The 24,845-nt window shown below is 39.2% G+C and overlaps 1 protein-coding gene across 4 annotated transcripts in view; it reads right to left on the reverse strand.

The window, feature by feature from the left end:
- PCNX2 (pecanex 2) overlaps window positions 1–24,845 on the reverse strand; it is a 283,000-nt gene that overhangs the window by 136,839 nt on the left and 121,316 nt on the right. For all 4 annotated transcript variants that reach the window (XM_057531598.1, XM_057531597.1, XM_057531596.1 and 1 more), the window contains 2 exons: window positions 14,616–14,708; window positions 13,676–13,826 (listed from right to left, as the gene is read on the reverse strand). In XM_057531598.1, coding sequence (XP_057387581.1) covers window positions 13,676–13,826; window positions 14,616–14,708 — 244 coding nt within the window. The remainder of the gene's footprint in view (window positions 1–13,675; window positions 13,827–14,615; window positions 14,709–24,845) is intronic.

A 24,845-nucleotide genomic window follows, 5' to 3' on the forward strand; every position in this document is an offset into this window, starting at 1 on the left:
ATTATTTATGAACCATGCACCCCACTTTCTGCTTGCATTCTGTATATATCACCTTTAGTTTTGAGGCAAAATGTGTTATTCCTTTGAGCCATTACTGTACACTGTGAATTCTACAATTATAGTACCTGTCACACCAGAGCAAGTATTCATTTAAATACTAATCCTCCCGCTAGATTCTAAGTTTGTCAAGAGTAGGTGCTGTGTCTTAATCAGTTTAGTATTTCAAGTACCTAGCATAATGCCTGGCTCAGAGTTAGGGTTCAATAAATGTTCATTTATCATCTTATCATTTTTAGTGGTTGGGGGGAACTCTGAATAGTTAAAATAAACAGAAGGACTTTAAGAAAAGCAGCCTCTTGGAATTCCTTTTTTGATTACAGAACAAAAAGCTTTCTAACTATAACATATTAAACAACATTTCCTATTTTAATCTCTCATAAAGTACAGTCAGTTAGAGCTAGGTTTCCTTCTATACAAAATTATTTTTTCTGATTTCTCAATTTGTAAGATATCAACAGTGTCAGACTGAGGCCATCAAATCAAATGCAATTCAGCCTGCTTATAAAAATACATTCATAGAGTCTTATCAACATTTGTCACCAATTCAGAGAAACATGACAACCTTAGCTAGATTCCTGCAAAAATATGTAAATTAAGAGAAATATAAGCCAACCTCATCCTGCAGTACTATTAGAAAAGCATCTGAATTAAAAGAAACATGTCAGTGGCTCATCACCGAAGGATGACCTGTGTGCTATCTGGGTTGGGGAGTGCAATCCAGACTTCCAAATGCTTGTCACATTTAATTTCAGCAGATGATACCTTCCAGTAAGTGGGGATAGTGCTGACTGAGTGCAGGCAGACAATCCCATTGCAGTGCACAAGGATTTACTGCAGACAGTGATAACAAATATGGGTTTGCCATAGAATTTCAGTTTATCCATTCCAGAAACACACAAAGCAATGAACATCAAATAATATAGAAATCACCAATAAGCTCTGAATTCATCATCCATGTCTTTCCAAACACTGGAGAGCGAAAGTACGTAATCAGTGAGATGTTAACCCTCTGTGTGCATGTGTGAAACTATGTCACAGACACAACTGTAAGGCATGTCAATAAGATGTTTAGTCTTGGATTGTAAGCACTAGTCTGCTGTCAGCCTTTGGAACAGCAAGTTTGTAGGACTTGCGTTCAGTATGGCTGAAATAACATATATGGGCGGGTAAGGCCCTAGATCTTTAATAACTGGGTCTCTAGTTAGAAGCAAACAACATGATAGCTACAAAGGAGTTCTCTGTCGGACTTCGGAAGGATAAAAAGGACTTCAGGAGAACTAGAAATCAATTCTTTCGTAAGTCGCAAAAACCTTTACTATTTAATAGCAACCCTAGAGTCATACATACACACACACAAAAAGACTGGTTGCACTGCATAATTCAGCTCTAGCTTAGTACCTGAGGTGCTGCCAGGGAAATGAAAGTGACAACAGCTGACATCTCAGTGTGACACAGAAGCTCCACATGCCTCCCACTGATTAATTCTGAATCTCTAGATGCAGGGACCGTGAATACATTTTACACTGTCTGCATACACCAGCAAGCACCAGTATACACACTGTATGTTACGGGAAAAACATTTTAGGTAAAGATTCACCCCGAGGCACAGTTTCCCTGGCTGGTGTTCAGTACAACATCTAGCCAAAGTGGGAATGGAAAAGGATGTGGAAAGGGAGTTAAAAATCAATATTTAGGAAGGACACAGTAGAGAGAAAATCCCGAAGGTCACCAACTCCACACTCCTGACTTCAAGTTCTGCTACTCTTGCACATTGAAAGAAAATCAATTTCACGTTCATGCTTATGTATCTCTAGAATCCTTCTACCAAGTTCAGTCATTTATTCCAAAGAAATGCTACAATCTCTAGACTGTAGAAAACGTTTAATGGTAAATGTACTGGATGTTTATATTTGAATAATAATGTAGCAGGAAGCTAAAACAGAAGTGCAATCCAGAATCCTGAATTCTGAAAGACTAAACTTAATCTTTCCCTATGGGGGTGGCCATGAAAAGCTAATAAAACGAAAAGCTTACAAAGGCAGTAACATGATAAATACGTTTCTTAAGTCCCCAAATTGTCACAGTATTCATACAAAGTCAATTTAAAAAGAAAATGTTGGCAACGATAGTTTATAACCGCCTTTCTGTAATGTCCCATATATGCAAATAGACCATAAAAAGACATTTCTTTAGCATTATTATTTCTCTTGTCCCTGGAATATTAGGCCCTTGAGAAAAAGAATGCAAACTAACTCTGCCCTTTACAAGTTTCCATATGATTCATCACTACTGAATGCTTTAAATTTTCTCAAAGGCTTTTCAGGTTGTGTTTTATTTAGGTGCTTATGTTACTAAAACAAGACCCTCTCAATAATTAAAAGTTAATCAAAAATCCTCGGGATGTTTTTATCTTTAGGAAGATAATTTGCTCCAATTCAAATCCTGAATTACGACTGACTTAAGCTTCAAAGACAAGAGGCTTCCAGCTTCGTAGGGGCCAGACATGTTTATAAGCATTTCAACAGGGGCTCATCTCGGTTCAGCTGGCCTAGTCACCCTGAGGCAGCTAAGGCAAAGAGACCCTGCAAAATGGAATTACCACGTCCAGGGTGATTGTGCCCTCTTATTATAGGCAATTGCTTTTCCTATGAGTATTTCTTACTCTCATCTTTCTTCCTGGGCAAAATCTCAGGCTGCAAAGTCCTTAGCACAAACATGTACACATGTCATGGTTTATTTTCTTAAAAAACAGATTTCACTTCCCAAACAAGTAGCATGAATTGAGTCATCATTCTTAAATGTAAAGCAAATCACACCACCCCACCACTCAAAGCCAATAATTCTGCTTAAGATAAATCCAAGGTCCTCACGACCTTCCCATTCCCAAAAAAGCCAATTCAGGGTGAGCCTGCGGCTTCTTCTCTCCCACTTTGAAGGCTAACCCCCTCTTTATCTTTCAGGTCTCAATTAGCTGTCACTTACTCAAAGAAGCCTTTCTTTTTCCCTCAAATCTAAATAAGGATCCCTTTATAACTCTCTCCTAGCCCCCTATATTTTTCCTTCATTGGACTTCAAACACTTTACGAATATATTAATCTGTGTGATGAATTTTCAGCTCTCTATTAAAGCCAGGGGTCCAGGGCTGTCTTTCCCCATTATATTTGGTATTTAGCACTGTACTCTGTCCATAGAAGCCACTCAGTAGATTCAGGTGACATCACTGACCATTGGCTGATTATTAACATAATTAACTAAAGCAGACACCTAATACAACAAAGTTTGAGAAGCTGGGGCTTCCATGGTGGGGTACTGACTGCCTTGTAGGAGTTTGGGATCTCCTCTAGCCAAAGTGCTCTCACTTTCTCAGTTGGTTTGCCCCTGGGGTGAGGTCATGCTGGCCTTGCTCCCCAGTGCTTCCCCAGCATTCTGCATGGTCCCTGGCATGTGATAGGTTCCATAAATATTTCTGAATAACTTAATAACTATTATCAGGTTCAACATCATGGTAAACCTCTCAGAGAAATACAAGGTGGGAACATTCAGGAATCAGAATATTAAACTTCATATTTTGCAAGGAATAAAATTTTTTAGTTGTTTCTTTAGTGGATTTTGACTTTGGGATCATGCTTGAAAAGTTCTTTTTCTCTTCCCCTAACCAAGATTATATAACTTGACCTATATTTTCTTTCAGTGCTATTCTGGTTCTTTCTTTCTTCTTTTACCTTTAAAACAATTTAAATCTTTAATCCATCTGGATTTTCACGTGATACAAAGTCTAAGTCAATTTTTTAAAATGTTTAGCTCATTTCTCCAAAACTATCCCACTCATTTTTTTTTTACATCTTTATTGGAGTATAATTTCTTTACAATGTTGTGTTAGTTTCTGCTCTATAACAAAGTGAATCAGCTATACATATACGTATATCCCCATATCTCCTCCCACTTGCGTCTCCCTCCCACCCTCCCTATCCCACCCCTCTAGGTGGTCACAAAGCACCGAGCTGATCTCCCTGTGCTATGTGGCTGCTTCCCACTAGCTATCTATTTTACGTTTGGTAGTGTATATATGTCCATGCCACTCTCTCAACTTCGTCCCAGCTTACCCTTCCCCCCGCCTCGTGTCCTCAAGTCCATTCTCTGCGTCTGCATCTTTATTCCTGTCCTGCCCCTAGGTTCTTCAGAACAATTTTTTATTATTTTTTAGATTCCATATATATGTGTTAGCATAGCGTATTTGTTTTTCTCTTTCCGCCATACTTCACTCCGTATGACAGACTCTACGTCCATCCACCTCACTATAAATAACTCAATTTCGTTTCTTTTTATGGCTGAGTAATATTCCATTGTATATATGTGCCACATTTCTTTATCCATTCATCTGTCGATGGACACTTAGGTTGCTTCCATGTCCTGGCTATAGTAAATAGAGCTGCAGTGAACATTGTGGTACATGACTCTTTTTGAATTATGGTTTTCTCAGGATACATGCCCACTAGTGGGATTGCTGGGTCATATGGCAGTTCTATTTTTAGTTTTTTAAGGAACCTCCATATTGTTTTCCATAGTGGCTGTACCAATTTACATTCCCACCAACAGTGCAAGAGGGTTCCCTTTTCTTCACACCCTCTCCAGCATTTATTGTTTGTAGATTTTTTGATGATGGCCATTCTGACTGGTGTGAGGTGATACCTCATATCCCACTGATTTTTTTCATTAATTCAGTGGAGAGTAAAAATGTATTCTTCACATCTCCTCAAAGGGATGGAGAAATTCTTAGGCGACTCAGGCAATAATGTACTCTCTCTTCTTGGTAGAAAGGTCCTCTACTAATATCAAACCATAGTTTTTAAAACTAAAAATGCTAGTGAAATCATTTATCAATTTTTCACATGAAGATGGTTAGGTCAAAATGTTCACAAGAAAAGGGTTAAGAGAAACTTTCAGGTGTTCTCACCATGGGCACATGAAGGAAGACACTTCTTGTGAGAACAACCATCTTGCCAAGGGCAAGGATTGGGCTCTTACTCATTTTTGTATCCTCAGCACCCAGCACAGAGCCTAGTACACAGCAGGTGCCTGATGAATGACAAATTTACAAAATCAGAATTCCTCCCCCAAGTAAAGTGTGATTTGTATGTTATTTAAATGACAAGATTACTTAAAAACACCATTTCTATTTCTCCACTGGCATCTACGTATATTATCCTATCATAAAGTACCATGAGGGTTAAGCTATTTCAGATAAGATCCCAACAGATGCATGTCAGGGAGACTGAGTCAGGCCTCATCACAGGGGCCTCACCTACTGCACCTGGGAACCGGCATTGTTCCTCCAAACGGCCTCCTTCGTTCAGCCCTTCCCACGCGTGCTGGGCCCACGGAGCCCAAAGCTGCTGCAGTGCCGTCCTGCATACATCATGTCTTGCGTACGAAGACTTCCTGATTTTCTGTGTTAGTTTTTTTCTCCTTCTGCAATTATTTTATTTCCGCATTGTTTTAGATTTATCAGCAGTCTAGGAGAACCCCAGTGGGCAGCTGGTAAAAACCCCGTGGCTTGCTGGAGAGAGAGCTGCAGTGTGAGGCTGGCCCCTGACCTTTGAGCCCCGGCCCCAAACCCTTTCCCTCTTAATGCTGCCCGGGATTGGCCTGTGCTTCTCCAGGCCTCCCTCGGCCCCGCTCCCCTTCAAGCAGAGGACGCTGGATTCTACTTCTCTGTTTTCCCGCTGCCGTGTAAGCCTGGTTTCACTGCCGGTCCCCTGCAGCCCCCTGCAGGCTTGTGGAGACTGACACAGAAAGATAAGTTCCCCACTGGACTAGGAGGAGATGGGCCAGAGGCTGAGAGCAGGAAGGGCAGAGGCTGGCAGGAAGGGAAAGAAAAGGAGAGGAGAGAAGGCGCATGAAAATAATAGCAACATTGGGAATAAATAAGGCAGCCTGCCAACTGGCAGGCTATTTTCTGACACGTCAGCTCTAAGCCACTTCTTTGGCATTTGGAACACTCTTTCCTATAGAAGCATCGTAGCGAATGAGACTGTTACTCAGCTAGCACTGGTGCAGTTCATGCTTCAAACTATTTGAGTCACTTCGAATTAAAGAGGCGTTGGAGGGTTTTCTAGGTCTCTAACTATCTCCTGATGCTGGCATCTTTTTATGTGGGGAGACAAAAGGAGTAACGAATACATCCTTCTTCCCAGAACTATGGCATCTCCTCATCACACACACAAAGACGAGACCTTCCCAAAGACCCCAGCACAGCCATTAGGTTCTGAAATCAGACAATGCCAATTATGCTGCATTCTTTTCCCTAGTGCTATATACATTTCAAAGGATTTTTACATGTATTATCAGGTTGGAGTTCATCTCCATGGAAATTCTGTGAACTAGGTCATTCAGGGAGTACTATCACCTGCCAACAAAAGTTTCAAAACACATCCATCAGGAGTATAAAGGGCCACCTACTGCCTAGCACAATGGGTGAAACAAGACACAAGGGGAGGTGCAAAATGATTGAATTTCAGCATCCCGGGGAAGAGGGGGAGCAGGACATGCTTCCGGAGTATACTCTGCCTGCCAAGGACTTCGCCAAATGCTCTACATGTATTATCTTGATTCATTTCATTCCACAACAAATCTGTGTTGTAGGAACCCCCAGTGATAGATGAATCACAACAGTTAAGCACACCTAGCGTGGGACAGAGACGCTAGCCCTGTGCCTCTTTGGAAACAAAGCTAGCCCTGCTTTGTTCCAGAGCCTGTTCTCTGGGCCATGGCACTTGAATTCCCTCCTGAACTTTCCAAAAGCTTCCTGCAGGGGAACATCTGGTCACATATAAAGGACCAGGAGCTGGGGAGACATCAGACTTTTCACCAGCAGCGGTGGGAGCTAGAAGACAATGGGACGTTAGTTTAGAATTCCAAAAGAACTGTTTACACCCTTACAAGATACACACTACAAACTCTCCATTAAGTGCAAAGTAGAACGAAAACACTTTGAGATAGATGAAGTCTCAAAGCGTTTCCTTCCCACTCACCCTTTTCCTGGAGTGACTGGAGGATGTGCTTCATTCAGAAAGAGGGAATAAACAAAGAACAATTGGAGCAGGTTCCAGAGGGAGTTGGGGAAGGGATGGAACAAGATATAGTATCTGACAAGTTTGCCTGGGTGGAAAATTGAACTGAGAGGTAGTTTACATAGTTATTGGAAAGGCTAGCAGATGCAAAAACAGAAATCTGAACAAGAAAGGAAATGCAATCACGGCACACTACTGAACTAGATGTGAACAAAAATTATAGACTTTCTGTATGACATTGTTTCTATATGACATACACATACATGAATAGGAAAAAACTGAGTATGTGTTCAACAAAAGTTATATTGGGAGGAAGGAGAAGGGGAAAATGTAATGTATGAGGGAAGATAAGAGACATAAATCTTTATTACTCATAACAGGAAGCCAGTAGACATGCAAATTTGAAATATCAAGAAATAGAAGAATATGCACATTATTTAGAAGAATTATGGTAAATACCATAAGAAATACCTAAAGTAGAAAGTAATTTTTCCTGGAGAGGGGGAATCAGACAGGAAAAAGTTGACCAGGGTCTGCTGCTTTTCATTACAACTTGTTCTATTTGGTTCTTAACACTATGTATTACTTTGATATAAATGAAAAACACGTTAGAAAAGGCAATATCTGACAGAACCATGTCTTTCCCATGCGGAAACCAGTCTATCTGCAAATCAACAGGCAAGATTTGCTAAAATGCGAAGTAAATTTCATTTAAGAATTACAAATTCAGGACTCATATGTGAATTAGTTTTATAAGAGTGAATTAGTTTTATAAGAGTGAATTTGGTTAAATTACAGTTTAAATGAGATTTTTCAGTCGATATGTTCAGTAATTTCTATCATCTTTTATCCATGTATTCTAATGTATCCAAAAACTATAGCTTAAGCTTTTTCAGCAACCATTTTTTGCAGAGAGATGAGGCTCTGTGTATGTATCTTATCATACACATAGACTGGAGTCCTTCAAATAAGCCTTTACCTCCAGGCGTTTCCTGTCTACAGGGAACTCTTTCTTCAGTGAATTTACAAGGCACTAATCATTCATTCATTCATTCATTCAATCAATATTATTAAACACCTACTGTGCAGCAGACACTAATTCAACATTTAGTTATAAAAATCTCATTTCCTTCCATTTTATGTGCACAACCAACCAGTTGGAAAAGCTTGACCAATGAACATGGAGTTATCTGCAACCTCTTCACTGGGGGTCTGGGGCTTCTACTTCTTTGTATTTGCTGCATGGCTGAGCGCAGTGTTGACTCTTCATCACTCTGTGTGTAGCAATCATGGGTCTTCTTTTCGAGCACAGCCCTAGCTTTGCTCACTAGGTCAGAAACTCTTTGATGACAGAAACCACATCTTAGTCAACCTGTCTCACTGGATCACTGGTTTGGCATCATGTAGGAACTCAATAATTATTTTCTTTCTTTTTTTATATTTTTATTTTATATTGGAGTATAGTTGACTTACAATGCTGTGTTAGTTTCAAGTGTACAGGAAAGTGATTCGGTTATACATATACATATATCTATTCTTTTTCAGATTCTTTTCCCATGTAGGTTATTACAGAATCCTGAGTAGAGTTCCCTGTGCTACATAGTAGATCCTTGTTAGTTACCTATTTTATATGTAGTAGTATGTATATGTTAATCCCAAACTCCTAATTTATCCCTCCCCCCCTACACCTTTCCCCTTTGGTAACCCTAAGTTTGTTTTCTAAGTCTGTGAGTCTGTTTCTATCTTGTAAATAAGTTCATTTGTGTAATTATCTTCTCAATGAATAGTATCTTCAGAAGCATTTTCTGAGTGAATAAATAAGTAAACAAGCAAATGCCAATAATGAACTTATTCTATATCTCAATCTCTTTTAACCCCATTAAGACCCACTTCTGTGGTAAGAGTATGGCCATCGAATCAGATCATTTCAACTTTTCTTAAATTCTCAAGAGCCAAGAATGATAATATTACAGAAATTACTTCTTGGGGGACTATGTGAGAATGGGAGCCAACTCCATTATTCCCTTTCGAAGTAACATAGTGCCTTTGGAAAGTTCTTAGAAAAAACAAATTTTCAAACAGACCCAACTTCGTCTTCTTTTACAACGGGCACCAAGAAATGAAGTCATTTTTCTAGACTCATCATCGTAATTCAGGACAACAGAGTTGCTTTATTTTCTAAAAACCCCGTGCTCCTTAAACAGTGGGTCTCAAAAGTGGCTTCCTTGACTAATATGGTGCCATTTGTAGTGGTGTCAGCTCTGCTACTTTCACCTTGACTTGCTCAGGTTGCTGGGGATAGAACAACAAAAAAAGCAACTTCACGCATACCCATTAGTATAACTCAGTTACACCCACATCACCACCATGGTTCATTTGACTGCTGAACTGTACTATGGTTCCTACAATTTTATTCTTTTAGCTTAAGTATTGGTGAAACACCTTGCTGGGGCTAAGATGGGATACGGTTTACTTAAATTAGTCTCAAAAGTAAAGAAATGAATTGGCTCAAAAAGATATTTCCGTTTAACAGTCTTTCGAGTTGCAACACAGTTCCATTCTATCATAGTCTGAATTTTGTATCAACATTAATTTTGCATCTCCAAGTAATTTTACATATCAAGTAAAATTGTACATCAGAGGCATGCAGACAGGAAAGTAACCTGAAAGAAAGTATATGCCCCAAGTTTAAAGTCTGTTCTGGCAAATGTAGGGCTGATGAGATTTCAGTTAAGTACAAGCACTGGGGGTCCAGCGTGAGCAAGCAGATGTATTGCTCAGAGTCACTGTAGAGAATACGCTGGAAAAGGAGGTCCAGGGGAGCAGCTGGGAAGTTACTCTGGTCTAGGTGGTCAGGGATGGACCTCGGGTGGGGGGGTATTGATTTTTGAACAGAGACCTGAAAGATGAGTTGCCTGGCCTGAGTCTAGGGAAACTTAAGAAAAGCATCCCAGGCACAGGGAACAGCAAAGAGAAGGTAGCGGGAGAATGTGGTGTGTTTGAGAAACCACAGGAAGGTTCAGAATTTATGGTGGTGAGTCTATTTCAAACCAGGGATTAAAGCTTCGTAGCGTTAGCACTGGACTATGGCGCGTTTAACTCTACGGGACCCAGTGTGGTGATGTGGTCCTTTGGGGGAACGATGGCAAGAGCAGTCTGAGGGCCACGTGCAAATTGCACGCGATCTTCCCACCGCGCTGAGAGCAGCGTGAAGGAGCACGCTACCGGAGGGAGTGAGATCACCCAGGTGCTGGTCACTCATTGGCCACAAACCTAGCGGAACCCTCGTTGACATCCCTTGATGTCTCTGGGCGTCAGTTTCCTCCTACGTAAAGTGGTGGGATAGGCTTATATAAACTCTGAGACACAGACACAGCACACATGCCTCATCTTATACACCAATTCCAATTGGGTAGCAATTGCCACTGGCCCAGTTTTAGGGCCAGTTTAGGGCCAATTCCAATTGGTAGCAACTGCCACTGGCCCAGTTTTAGGATTGTCCTCAGTTGGCGATGTCTGCCTCTGGACCAGGGATCACAGCGGTCTCCACAGACCTGCCAGCCCTGCTCTGCTCTTCTTTTCCAAAATATTCTGTGATCATATGAGAAAGAAGGTTTGGCATATTTTCACATTAAAGGTATATGATCAGCTTGAATTTCCTGTGCATGTTTTCTTGCTAGTAGAAGGAAGAAATAGTGAAATACCTAAAAAGGCAGAAAGGTGGGCAGGAAGAGGAGGCAAGGAAACTCAGGCTGTGGATGATACCAAAACGGGTAAGGGGTCTTCAACAAGTTCATACTAACACATTTTAAGTATTTGGATTTTCCTTCCAACACACATAATTTTGAAATGCAATCTGTTTTTCATTACGGGCCTAATTTGTCAAATCTATTACCCTTGGCTAGATTTCAGGTAGCTTATAAACAGCTAATGTAGGCAAGTGAGAAACATCCACCACGCCTCTGCTGGAGCCCGTGGTACCAGGGGTGAACGTCTCCCGCCCACCCTACAGGACAGAGGCCCAGAGCTGCCCTCTCACTCACTCCTCCAAGAGGGGAAGTCAACATACAAATACACTCTCCTTTCTTGTTCTTGAATCTTGTACTGAAAGATCATTCAGAATTTAAATATCTAAATGATTCTAATTTAGACTGGGTTCTGTTAGATTCAGGGAAAAAAAACAATCGCGCTCACATACACACACAAATCCCAAGTTTCCAACTGCCCACTCTTATCTTTCAGTGTTGAACTCCACACTCTGAACTGCCACCATAAGGAGAGACCACGCCTGAGCTGTCTTATTTTCCTTTCTCTTAATTTGACAACTTCTCTGTCCTCACCCCAAGGCACTTAAATATCTAGGCACAGATACAGATGCTATAGATACAGATATGCCGTTTCCTGAGTCAAAGCATCTTACCTCAAATCCCCATCAACTGCTTACCAATGATGCCAAAACAATACTCCACTAACTTCACTGCAACTTAGTCTTTCTAAATGTTAAGACAATGAAAGGGAAATGTGACCCCCAACATTGCAGAAGTTCTACAGAAACTGGTCTTTTCTTCAGGTTGCTCTACTGACCCACAAGAATGGACCTTTCCCTTTAAGTGGGCTGAAAAATGAACTGACTAATATCAACTGCGCCTGCTCTGAGTCTATCGTCCTTCCGTTTTTATAATACTGATAATAATTTGCATTTACGTGGCACCCAACATTGAACACAGCATTTAAAAACCATATTATGCAGCTTGATCTTTGGTGAGCCCCTGGTGTTGTAGGTGGGAAAAGCAAGCCTCTGAGGGTAGAGCGATCTCAGCTGCCCTCTGCCGCCTTCTAAACCCTATGCTGGCAGCAGGTCCATCAGGCCATGTCTGTCCTCTAAGCAAAACCCTGCTTTACTGATGTGGCTGTTTCAAATTAAGGCAGCTCCTGGTAGCCACCCAGACATGTTCCTTGAAGAAGCCCTCTCTATTCCTGACAGCATAAGTGACTCTTTTGCTTCTTTGTTTTGTCTTGTTTTTAATTAATTCCCCTCTGCCCTTTTACTTTGGTCACACTAGTCCACTGAAGTTACTGATGACAAATCTGGTGGAGCCCAGTACATTCCTGTGGGTCAGCAAACCGTGGTGCTACTCACATCCCCTCATTCCTGGACGTAGAGATGACACCTCGTTTAACATGAGCTAGTTACCAACTATAGCCATCAACTGTGACCGATACGCCTGAAAACGGGGATCAATCAATCCTTCTGCCATCTGTTCAATCACAGAGCCTGGGGAGACCTAGCAAGAGAAATTCCTGAGTCTTTTTATTTAGAAGCTCAAACACTGTCGGGGTTACCAGGCTACTACTTGATGGTGGCCTGACTCAGCCCAGGGAACTGTTAAGTCAGTCAAGTACAGGTCTGTGTGTGGGTCTAGTTCTAGGTGAGCAAAGCAAGTTCAACAAAATTCAAGGGTTCAGGGAGCAAAATTCAAAGGTCAGCCCCTGCTACATCCCTGCCCTGGTTTTGTGGAGAATGAAAGGGCGGTCAAGTGATGCTATTCTTGGTCCCCAGTCAGCTGAAGCTGGAACAGCATAAACTTCAGGTCTTGAAATGGAGCAGGACCCTACGGTCTTCCCCCCAGCCCATGTCCCCTGCCTGCCTTCTGTCTGTGGAAAAACTTTAACCAACGAATAAGTTTAATCAGAGAAGTGAGAAAATGCAGAACCAAAGGAAAACAAGACTAAGTAATAAGAGTTTAGTCATTAAGCAAAGTTAAGGACCTTTAGTCCCTCCTCAAGGGCTAAAGATCATACTCTGAGCCGTATCCTGTGAGCTGTCTTGTAGACACTGAAACCCTCGCCAGGTGGAAGAAGTGAACTACAAGATGCCGTGACATAAGCTGCCACAATTCCGAGAACTGGCCTCAAAGAAACAGAAACAAACCGACCCCGGAACTGAAGACTAACTGTACCCAAAACGATCAAGACGACGCTAGTCAGACCACCAATGACCAATTTCAAGATGACGGTCAGAGCTGACTGTGCTGTTTCTGCATGCAGCCCCTCCCTCCATCTACAGAAGCTCCTGCCCCCTGGTTGTCAGTGCAGGGGAGCTGGTCTTTGGACAGGAATCCACCCGCCAATCCACCCCCGCCCCCCGGTTGCCGGCATCCGAAATAAAGCAAACTTTCCTTTCCACCAACCTGGCCTCTTTATTGGCTTTTGAGTAGTCGGCAGCCAGACCCCACTTTCGGTTACAGTCTGAGTGACATAAATTAATTTTTCCTCAATAATAATAACCAATCATTTTTAGAAAATATACTCCTAATTCACCCCGCTTCCACTTTCTTGTTCTGGGAACAATACTGTACACTCCAAGGTACACACACTCTCCTTTTTTTATTGTGGTGAAACATACATAATGTAACATGTGCCGTTGTCACCACGTTTCAGGGTACAGTTCCGTGGCATGAAGTGCGTTCACACCGCTGTGCACACCCTCCCTGTAAAGGATGCCACCCGCTACATCACATTTTTATGAGGGATATTTTACTAACCTCTCACTTCCTGTTGCTGATACTCTTTGTTTTTAAGGACGGGGTGTGAAATCCACATCCACGGGTGGTGCTTGCGGAGCTGGGGGAGCAGGTAGTGGGTGACAAACCCCACAGCGCCAGCCAGGGCAAACAGCACGATGCTGAGAAACGGCTGCGACAGAAGAGGGGGAGAGTCAGTGCGTAGCCTGAAGGATGGGGAGGGATGCCCGCAAAGAACACGGAAGACTGTTCTCCCTCCCTGCTCCTCCTAACGCATACACAGCCAAACTGCGTTCTTGCTTCAGGCCTCTGAAAATTTCTCCCACATCGCATGAAGTTGATCTCTGTGCTGAGAACCACCGAGACAGAGTGGAGAAGAGGCTGAGACATTCTGCCTGTTAGAAAACGTTTTCGTGTTTTTTGTTATTTTTTTTTTAAAGAAGGGATGGAGAATAACAGATTTAGCTAACAGACTTTTCCTCATTGAAAGGAAGGTGAGACAGCAACTGTCTGCAAGCACCTTCAGCCAGAAGTCCCATCTGGAGCGCTCTAATTTTGTTTTTCCAACTGCAAATTATGTTCCAATGATCTTTTTGGCTCTGTGACCTCCGTCTCACTCCTGACTCGGTGAGTCCTCCCTTCTCTGCCCGTAGTAGCGAGTCATGAGCCTGTCTTATTACCGCTGACTGTCTTCACGGTGGATTTCACGGAATGCACAAACAAAACAACTCCCCAGGTGGGGAAACAGAAAGGGTACGAATGCACTCTGTGATGTGGATCAAATCTCCTCTTGGACGTAACTCGTAACACATCTGGATATATTCCTTCAAGCCCTCAACTGGCCTTTTCTGTACTTCCTCTGGCTCCACCATCCCGTCAGTAGTCTGGAGCTGCACAGTGGGCTTTGTTTATTACAGAGAATAAGGAGGGGCTAAGAGTGCAGAGCCAAATGGGTACATACCCGCAAGGACAGGAACACAGTGCTGGCACTGACCGCAAAGGACAGAATGGCAGCCACGGAGCAGATGATGAGATCCGATTTTAAGATATCCTTCTGTAAACAGAAAACAAGGGTATAGTTTGCTCTTCTGTGCTTCTCTCAGCTATTCTGGGTGACCAGGGGGACAGGATCTTGACCCTGGATAAACTACACCTGCAGCCCATCATTCACCTGATCAATTCCCAACGGCACACACTGGATGGACAATTTGCCACCTCCTGTTTGGGGAATATCAGGGAAACTAAGGCAGAGGGTGAGGAAGAGGAAATGCGGACTGCAATGCCTCCATCCGCTAGCCAGGGAGAGAAGAGAGGTTTTCTACCCGTGGAAGAGGCGTAAGTTTCTTCTCTACGAGCAGATCAGATGCAACATGCCCAGGTGTGATAAAGGAGGGTAAAGTGCAAATAATCTCTACTTGGCTTTGGCACGGCTTATATTTCAACATGCGCACAGCCTGGGTATGCCCAACAGAGGTCTCTTACACGTTTACCTATTTCTTTGGCCCAGCATAGATTTTACATTTTAATTCACCAGTCAAATTGGGTAAAGGCCATTTCCAAATAATTTAAGTATATTTATATTACGTACACATATACAGAAAATGAAATGTCAGTAACTTGCTAATAATTTTCCATCATGCAAAATCATGGTGTGAGCAGGCACTAGGGAAACAAAGCAAAGTTAGACCAAAGAATGTTATTAATACTGCAGATATATGAAGAAAGGAGTGTTAGCTCAAACAGGGTACAATATTGCTGACTGATAGAGCTAAAAGGAACATTAAGGGATCATCAAATTTTTCCTCTCTTCAGAGGCCAATTAGCTGCAGTACACAATTACCGAACATTTTAAGGTATCACACACTGTTATTTGAAAACTCTGAAATCGTTAAATATACCAATGTATCGTATTGAAAAGGAATTATGCCTCTTAAATAACTGTTTTGAACGTTATCTACCAGAAAATCATACAGAATATACAACTCTGTTTCCCTTCATCCTCCCTTTTTTTCTTTTCGTACAAACCGTATATCCGTTTACCTACATTTCCTCCCTGACCTTTTTCTTTTCTTGTCTTTCTAAAATTAAAATGTGGAGTTCCTTGCAAGTCATACTGCTGGCTTTCTGACTGAATTGATATCCAAAGTGATGGAAAGAAATCAGGAGGGCAGCTTAAATGGAATAAAAACAACCTGAACCATGTGATGAAAAATCAACACGGCTTGGTTGGGATAATCAATAATACAGTGAAGAGATACATTCTCAACATCAATTACCAATTAGCTGCTAAAGTTGATTTGAATTTCCAATCTCAGAAGTTTATAATTCACATACAAGTATTGCATAGATGAGGAATCGTAGTGATAAACCAAATTCTAGATTTATTCTTAGTAATGGTAATCTGATTTTTGAGCAGGGAAAATCATTGGTTTTTAATTCTGAATCTATAAAATTGTTGTGATCAGAAGTGTTCTTGAAAATTTACTACTAGTAAATGGCAAAAATTTGTTATCTCCTTTCATCCCAAATGCTTACAAAAGGCCAAACCTTTCCGGAGGAAAGTTCTGTAATTCACTGCATCTTTAGGCTGTGGAGATATGTTAATTTTTATTTCCTATTTTTCACTGACATGGTTTATGTCACTTAAAAATTGCTGAATGCTTATCCAAAAGGAAGATATATATTTTCCCAAATATTCTAATTTAAAATTGTGTCATCTTTAGTTGACCACTCATCCCTGTTTAAAGGCAAAACAGTGGGCCACCAGGGCAAGTGTTGGGGGGAGGAGGGTTGCATTTGCACGTTTCTTAAAGCAATAGGGAGAATGACCTCAGATTATTTTTAATTTTTTTCCCAAAGTTGGACGATATACAGGAAGTTCACTGATTTTTGTCAGTGTCATCAGTACCCCTTGTAAATACAAACCTTTATACAGTCTCTATTTATTATCTTTCTGTCCATTTCTTTTCTTTGTGGTGATTTTTAAACAGCTCTATTGAGATATAATTGACATACAAAAACCCTGTGTGTGTGTATGTGTGTGTGTGCATATAGAGAGAGATATGGTATACAATTTGATGACTTTTGACCTATGTATATCCCCATGAAACCAATTATCACCATAATTAAGATAATTAGCATATTCATCACACACACCCCAAATTTCCTCTCCTGACCTTTTCTAATCTATCTCTCTCTTCTCTCCTCACCTATCCTCAGATAAACACTGCCCTGCTCCATCACTATAATTTGTTTTCATTTCCTAGAATGTTATATAAATAGAACTGTAGACAGTGTATTCTTTCCTGGTCTGGCTTCTCTCACTAGTATAATTACTCTGAGATTAATCCATGTGCTGTCTGTATCAATAGTCCATTCCTTTTCGGTGCTGTATAATATTCCTCTGTATGGATGTACCCCACACTGTGTTAAACCATTCACTCATGGATAGACATCTGAGTTGTTCCCAGTTTGGGGCTATTATAAATAAAACTTCTATGAATATTCACAGACCTGTTTCTGGACACATGCTTTTGTTTCCCTTGTGTATATACCTAATAGTAGAATGTTTGGATCATATGGTAGGTTTAGGCTTAACATTTTAAGAAACTGCCACATGATTTTCCAAAGTTGTTGTAACCATTTTACATTCTCACTGGCAGTCTGGAGGGTTCCAATTGCTTTGTATCCTTGACAAGGATACACACTTGGTGTAGTCAGCATTTTTTATTTTAGCCATTCCAGTGGTTGTGTGGTACAGTGGTTCTCAACCACTGTCTTCTCAACAATTGTCTCAACTGGGGACAATCTGACCTCCCAAGGGACATTTGGAAAGTCTGGAGACATTTTTGTTACATTTTGGGTAGAGGAAGAGTGTTACCGGCACCTGGTGGGTAGAGGCCCAGGATGCAGCTAAACATCCTACAATGTTCAGGATAATCCCTGACAATAGAGAATTATCAGGCTCAGTGTCAATAGTGTGACAATATGACAATAGTGTGAGGTCAAGAAAGCTTGATATAATGGTATCTAATTATGGTTTTAATTTGCATTTCCCAATGGCTAACAATGTCGAGCATGTCTCATGTACTTAATTTTTTAAATGCCATTTACAATAGCATCAAAAATAGGAAATATTTAGGGATAAATATGACAAAAAATATGCAAGACCTGTACACTGAAAGCTATGAAACATTGCTGAGAGAAACTAAAGAAATAAATGGAGAGATATACCATGTTCTTGGATTTGAAGATTCAATATTGTTAAGAAATCAATTCTTACCAAATTGACTTACAGAGTCAATGCAATCCTAATCAAAATTCTAACAGGATTTTTCGTACAAATTGGCAAGCTAATTCAAAAATTTATTTGGAAATGCAATGGACCTAGACTAAGTAAGACAACTTTGAAAAAGAAGAACAAAGTTGGAGGACATTCAATATCTGGTTTCAGAACTTGTATGTGCAAAACTACAGTAATCAGGTATTGATGGTATTGGCACAAAATATACATCAAGGTTAACTGAACAGAATAAAGTGTCCATAAATAAACCAACATGTAAATAGCCAACTGATTTTAAACAAAGAGGTCGGTACTTCCCTGGTGGCACAGTGGTTAAGAATCCACCTACCAACGCAGGGGACACGGGTTCGAGCCCTGGTCCAGGAAGATCCCACATGCCGCGGAGCAACTAAGCCTGTGCACCACAACTACTGAGCCTGCGCTCTAGAGCCCAAGAGCCACAACTACTGAAGCCGCGTGCCTAGAGTCCATGCTCCACCACAAGAGAGGCCACCGCAATGAGAAGCCCGCACACTGCAACGAAGAGTAGTTCCCACTCGCCACAACTAGAGACAGCCCACGCAGCAACGAAGACCCAACGCAGCCAAAGATAAATAAATAAAATTAATTATTAAAAAAAAATACAAAGAGGTCAAGGTAAAATGGCACCTTTCCCCAAAATAAGGTAGAGGATAAATTTTTTTAACGAATGGTTCTGGAGCAGTTGAATAGCCATCTACAAAAACAAAACAACAAAAAACTCCTTTACACTTACCTCACATCACATACAAAAATTAACTCAACCTGCCTCATAAATCTAAGTTACACTATCAAATTTTTCAAAAAAAACATAAGAGGAAATCTTAGTGACCTTGGGTTTGGCACAGCTTTCTTAAATAGGACACTAAAAGCTGGAATTATAAAAGAAAAAAAAGTCGTAAATTGAATTTTATGAAAATTTAGAACATTTGTTCTTCAAAAGACTTTGTTATAGAATGAAAAGGCAAGGCAAAGCTTGGGAAAAAAACATTTGCAAAACATACATCCAACAAAAGACTTTTATCTATAATATATAAAGAACTTTACTAATCAATAAGAAGTCCAACAACTCTTCCCTACCCCATTCCTAGCTGCACATGGGCAAAAGTTTTGAACAGACTCACCAAAGGAGATGGCAGATGGTAATTACTGAGATTTTTCCTCGTGGTGCCAATGAATAAAAATATAGATGACTCCCTTAATATTGGTGAAAGTAACATCAGCAAAATAAAAAGGAAATGACTCCCTCTTTTCCTACAGCCACCAAAGAGCAGATATTATTTTGCTCCAAAAATTGTATTCTTGAAAATATTTTTTAAAAGGAACCTTGAAAGACACCTGGACCTCAGAGATTGTTGCTGTGTTTTCTGGGCCAGTATTTTTGCCTGTGGATGCTGAATCATAGTTCTAGCTGTAAACACAAATGTATATGGTTTTTCTGTGAATGTTTCACAAAGGTCTAATCTTAGTGTACATATAATTTTCTACCTTTTTCAACAGTAGTTTCTTTTGTAACCATTATAAATATTATTGTATAGACTTACTAATAGTATCTTACTGGCTAAATAATTTTCCATCTTGTGATGCCATACACATATATACCCATACATACACAAAACAGTGTCATAGTGGACACTCAAAGTATTAATTTAGTGAATGAAACTGAATGCAAACTTTTCCTAACTGCTAGATATTAGGTTGCCTTCCATTTTTTACCCTAATGAAGTATGCTGCAATCATTATCTTTTTGCACCTAATTCTTTTTTCATATTTTGAATTAATTCTCTAGAAAAACTATGACAGAGATTTACTATTTCACAGGTTATGAATATTTCACAATTCTTGATTAAATTATGCCTTACCAGATGATTGTAATAATTTACACAAATACAATGTCTAAGAGATCTCATCTTGTCACAATTGGCAATATCATTAATTTATCCTGTGCTAATTGAGTGGAACAAAAAATGCCATCTTATTTTAACCTGCATTTCTTTATAAGAAGTGTAAATATACTTCATACATTTACCTACTAAATATTGTTCCTAAATGAAATGTATATATTAATATCATTTGCTTATAGAGTTTAAAAAATCAAATTGTAAAAGTAGTTGGTACAAGAAAGATACTTAACTTTTATCAAATTTGTAACAAATATTTTTACCAAATTATTTGCATTTTATTGCTTTGACATATAGAAATTTAAAATTTTTACGCACTCAAATCTGTGTGTGTGCACGCACACACGTGTGTGTTATTTTTATCTTATAGATTCCATGGTCTGGGAAATCATTTGCTTTCTTGAATTTGAATGTTTGAATTTATTTCATGCTCTTTATTGAAAATTTCTTTTACATTTTTAAAAATGCGAGCCATGCATACAGAAAAATGTATAAAATAAATATGTACAATTTAAGAATAATTGTAAGGTGAATGCCTCAGTGACCACCTCCTGGTTGAAGGAAATCTAGCATTCCCAGCCCCCCAAGAGTCCCTTGTATGTGGTTCCCTGATCATAAATCCTTCTTTCCCTTCTTGGGGTTCCCTATCAACTATCCTGATTGATGAAAATCATTTTCTTGCTTTAAAAAAAAGAATGTTTGCTACTTATGTATGCAATTGTAAGCAGCTTAGTTTGCCTATTTCTTCCCAACAGATGACACCATACTGTACGTATCTGTTTGCGTCTTGCTTCCTTTGCTCAACATTATGTGGTTAAAATTCACTATACAGCTGTAGTAAGGTCTTTTCCTTTGCTGTAGAGGACATTCTACTGCGGGTGGAATTTCCAGTGGCTTCAGTTTGGGGCTCTTATGAACAAATGCTATGATGAGCAATCTTACATGTGTATTTTGGTACAAATGTGCAAGATTTGCTCCAGGATAAATATGTATTTAGAAGTAGAATTGCTGGCTGTAGTGTATATGTAGCTTCAATTTTATAATACCAGACTGCTTCCAAAACAGATATACTAATTTACACTAACACCAGCAGTGCATGAGAGTTCCCTTGTGCCACACTTTTGTCAACACTTAGTATTGTGAGAACTTTAATTTTTTGTCAGTCTGGTTGGTGTGAAATGGTAACTCAGTGTGGTGTTAGTTTGGAGTTTCCTGATTAGTAATTAGATTGCATATATAGTCATGTTTAGGCCATTTATATTTACCCACTTTTAACTGAGATATCTGGCTTTCTTACTGATTTATAGGAATTTTATATTTCATCATGACACTAGTGCTTTATCAACTATATATATTTTAAAAATTGTTTCCCATTCTGTGGCTTGTTTTTTTAAGTCATTTTTCTGTATTATTTGATAAATCAAAGGTCATAATTTTAATGAATTTGAATTTTTGTGTTATTTTTAAATTTTTTTCCTACCCTGATATCATAAAGATAATTTCCTTTATTATGATTCTAAGTGCTTTCAGGATTTGTCATCTCATATTTAGGTGTATAATCCACCTGGAATTGACTTTTAAGTATAGTGTAACAGAGGAGTCCTATTATATTTTGTTACTTAGAAGAACTTCTATTTTTTTTCATTCCTTTTTTCCTTCTGTACAGGGTTGGAACTTACATGCTTTGTTTCTATTCCTGTAGTAGTTATACTAGACAATCCAACATGCAGGCTTAACTTATCACAGTCTAAATTTAATCAGTATTTTTATCCATCTTCTGGACATTACTAAGAACTTTCAAGTCTTGGAGTCTATTTCTCCTCCCATCCAAACTTGTATGTTATTGTATTCACATATTTCAATTCTACTTTACATTTTTTAAGCCAACCATACACTCACTACTGTTTTATACAGTTAAACTTTATTTAGATTTACTAATGTATTTGCCACTTTCTCTTCTCTTTGTACTTTCTTGCAAATTAGACCATCTGAGATCACTTTCTGTTGAACACTACCCTTCAGAATTACATTCAGTGAGAATCTCTCAGCATTTTTCTAAAATACTTTTATTTTGTCCTCATTCTTGAAAGATATTTTCACTGGGCATAGAATTCTAGCTTGGCAGTTACTTACTTTACAGAACTTCAAATCTATCAAGCTGTCTTCTGGTTTCTACTATTGCTTTTGATAACGGAGCATTGAGGCTGTCATTCGTTTGCATGTAATCTGTTCATTCTGTTTAACCAATTTAAGATGGTCTGTATATTTGGTGTACTGCAGTTTCACTATGTTTTGTTCATTGTGGATTCTTCTTTAATTTATCCTGCTTATGATTCACCAGAATTCTTAAATCTCTGATCAGTGTCTTTCATCAATTATGGTAAATAGTCAAATATTATCTCATCAAATATTCATTATGCTTCAGTCTCTCTCCCTTTTTTCTGGAATTCTGATTAGATATATATTATATCTTCTTACTCCATCCTTCACATCTCTGCATCTCTGTTTCATATTTCCTAATTTTTTGTCTATCAGTGTTACATTCTGGATACTTTCTTCTGTCTTGATCTTTCAGTTCACTAATTCTCTCTTCAGAGGTATCTAATCTCATGTGTGTATGTGTGTGTGTGTGTGTGTGTGTGTGTGTGTGTGTGTTTACTTTAATTGCTTCATTTTGTTTGTTTAGGAAGGACTCTGGTTCTCTTTCAAACATTCTGGATCATTTGATATATTTTCTGTTGTCTATAAATTTTAAGCCTTTTACTTCTTTAAACACAGTAAGTAGAGTTGTTTCAAATCTACATCTGATTGTTCCAATATCTGAAGTGTTTGCAAACCTATTTCTGCTGGTTCTTTGTTTTTCTGTGTAGTTTTAAATTTTTTATTGAAAGCTGCTCATATCCCTTAGAAAATTGGTTTTGGGAATGCTTGGAGACCTAGGAGGAAGGAATCCTTTAGAGAGGATTCATGTATTTTTGTTTTTGTTTTTTTGTCATGAGGCATTTCCAGTTGGGGGCCACTTTAAGCTACATTCATAAATTGAGGGGGTTTGTACCATCCAGATGTTAGCACTTGTACTGCAAATCAATGGAAATGATTCTTTTGTTCAACCTTGGAGCGAGTTTGCTTGCATTCCCCTGGCACTGTGGAGGGTGCAATGGATTCCTTCTGGTTCATTCTTCCACTGAGAGTGGACCCTTAGTGTCCCAGCTTGATGAGCAGATGGTCTCCCCTTGGACACCCACTTTGGCAGGCTTGGGCTTTCATTTCTCTTCCCCACAGTTCGAGGGCTGAAAACCAAGGCTCAAGGTCCCCTGGTTAGGCAGATGTGAAGGTTCCCTTTTTCACTTAAATTCTGACTTGATAATTCCTTACTATTTTGTCAGTTTTTTGTCACATTTAAGAAAGATTTTTTCATTTTATTTTATTTTATTGAACTATAGTTGATTTACAATGCCATGTTAATTTCAGGTATACAGCAAAGTGATTCATATATGTATATATGTATTTTTTCCAGATTTTTTCACTTATAGATTATTACAAAGTATTGAGTATAGTTCCCTGTGCTCTACAGTAGGTCCTTGTTTAATATCTTTTTTTTTTAAATTATTTATTTATTTATTTTCATTTATTTATTTATGGCTGTGCTGGGTCTTCGCTTCTGTGCGAGGTCTTTCTCCAGTTGCGGCAAGTGGGGGCCACTCTTCATCACGGTGCGCAGGCCTCTCACTATCGCGGCCTTTCTTGTTGCGGAGCACAGGCTCCAGATGCGCAGGCCCAGTAATTGTGGCTCACGGGCCTAGCTGCTCTGTGGCATGTGGGATCTTCCCAGACCAGGGCTCGAACCCGTGTCCCCTGCATTGGCAGGCAGACTCTCAATCACTGCGCCACCAGGGAAGCCCAATATCTATTTTATATATAGTAGTGTGTACATGTTAATCCCATCCTCCTAAGAAAGACTTTTTTGTATTTTATTCAGAATTTTCAGTATTAATCAGAAGAGTTTGGTTATAGTAACTTAATATACCAGAGATGGAAAATACCAGAGATGGAAAAGTATCATTTGCTCTCTCCTTCCCCCTCTCTAACTTGGTGTCTGGGGAGGGATTAGCACATGAAATTCTTTTTCACATCCCACTACTAAAAAACTACTTCAACACCATACACTGAATAATCAATTCTTGATTGTGACATTTAATTTTCACATAATAAATTCATATAATAATTTGTCTCTTTTCTGTGTTTTACTGACTTACTAATCCCCATTCTCTAATCTTGGATGAGTCTCATATTTTTTCCTGATTACTCAATCTTTATAATGTACTTTAAACCACAAAGTGCTAAGTTCCTCTTTCTTATTCTTCTTTTTCAGATTTTTTAAGCTATTATTAACTGCTATACTTCTAAATGAACCTTAGAATTATTTCCCCAAGTTGTGAATATAATTCCTTCAGAACTGTCTTGAACTATAGTAAACCTATAAATTTATTAGAAAGAATTGGCATTTAAGAAATTTCAGCCTTCCCATCCAAAATCAGGTTATGTCTGTTTATCACCACTTATTCAGAACTTCATTTACATTTTAATAGACCGCTGTAGCTTTCTTTATTTCTGACACTACTTGTTAAAATCATTCTATTATCAACTCATATACTTTGTTGCTATCGTGAGTTCAATCATGTTTTCATTATATCTTCTATGGTTATTTCTGATATGTTAGAATGCTCTTGTTTTTCTGATTTTTTCTTGTCTCTGGTGGTATTTATGAATTCTCTTACTAATCACAGTGGACTTCAATAAACTCTTCTATGCATTCCATACATATGCAATAATGTAATCTACACTTTTTTCTCTTTCAGGACTTAACATTAGCCAGAATTTCTAAAACACTATTCAATAAAATTAATGTTTTATTGCCTATTTTAATGATAAATCCATGCATGTTTAGCTAATAACTCTATTAGCTCTT

This window comes from Balaenoptera acutorostrata, chromosome 16 (genome assembly GCF_949987535.1).
Source record: "Balaenoptera acutorostrata chromosome 16, mBalAcu1.1, whole genome shotgun sequence".
NCBI lineage: Eukaryota > Metazoa > Chordata > Mammalia > Artiodactyla > Balaenopteridae > Balaenoptera > Balaenoptera acutorostrata.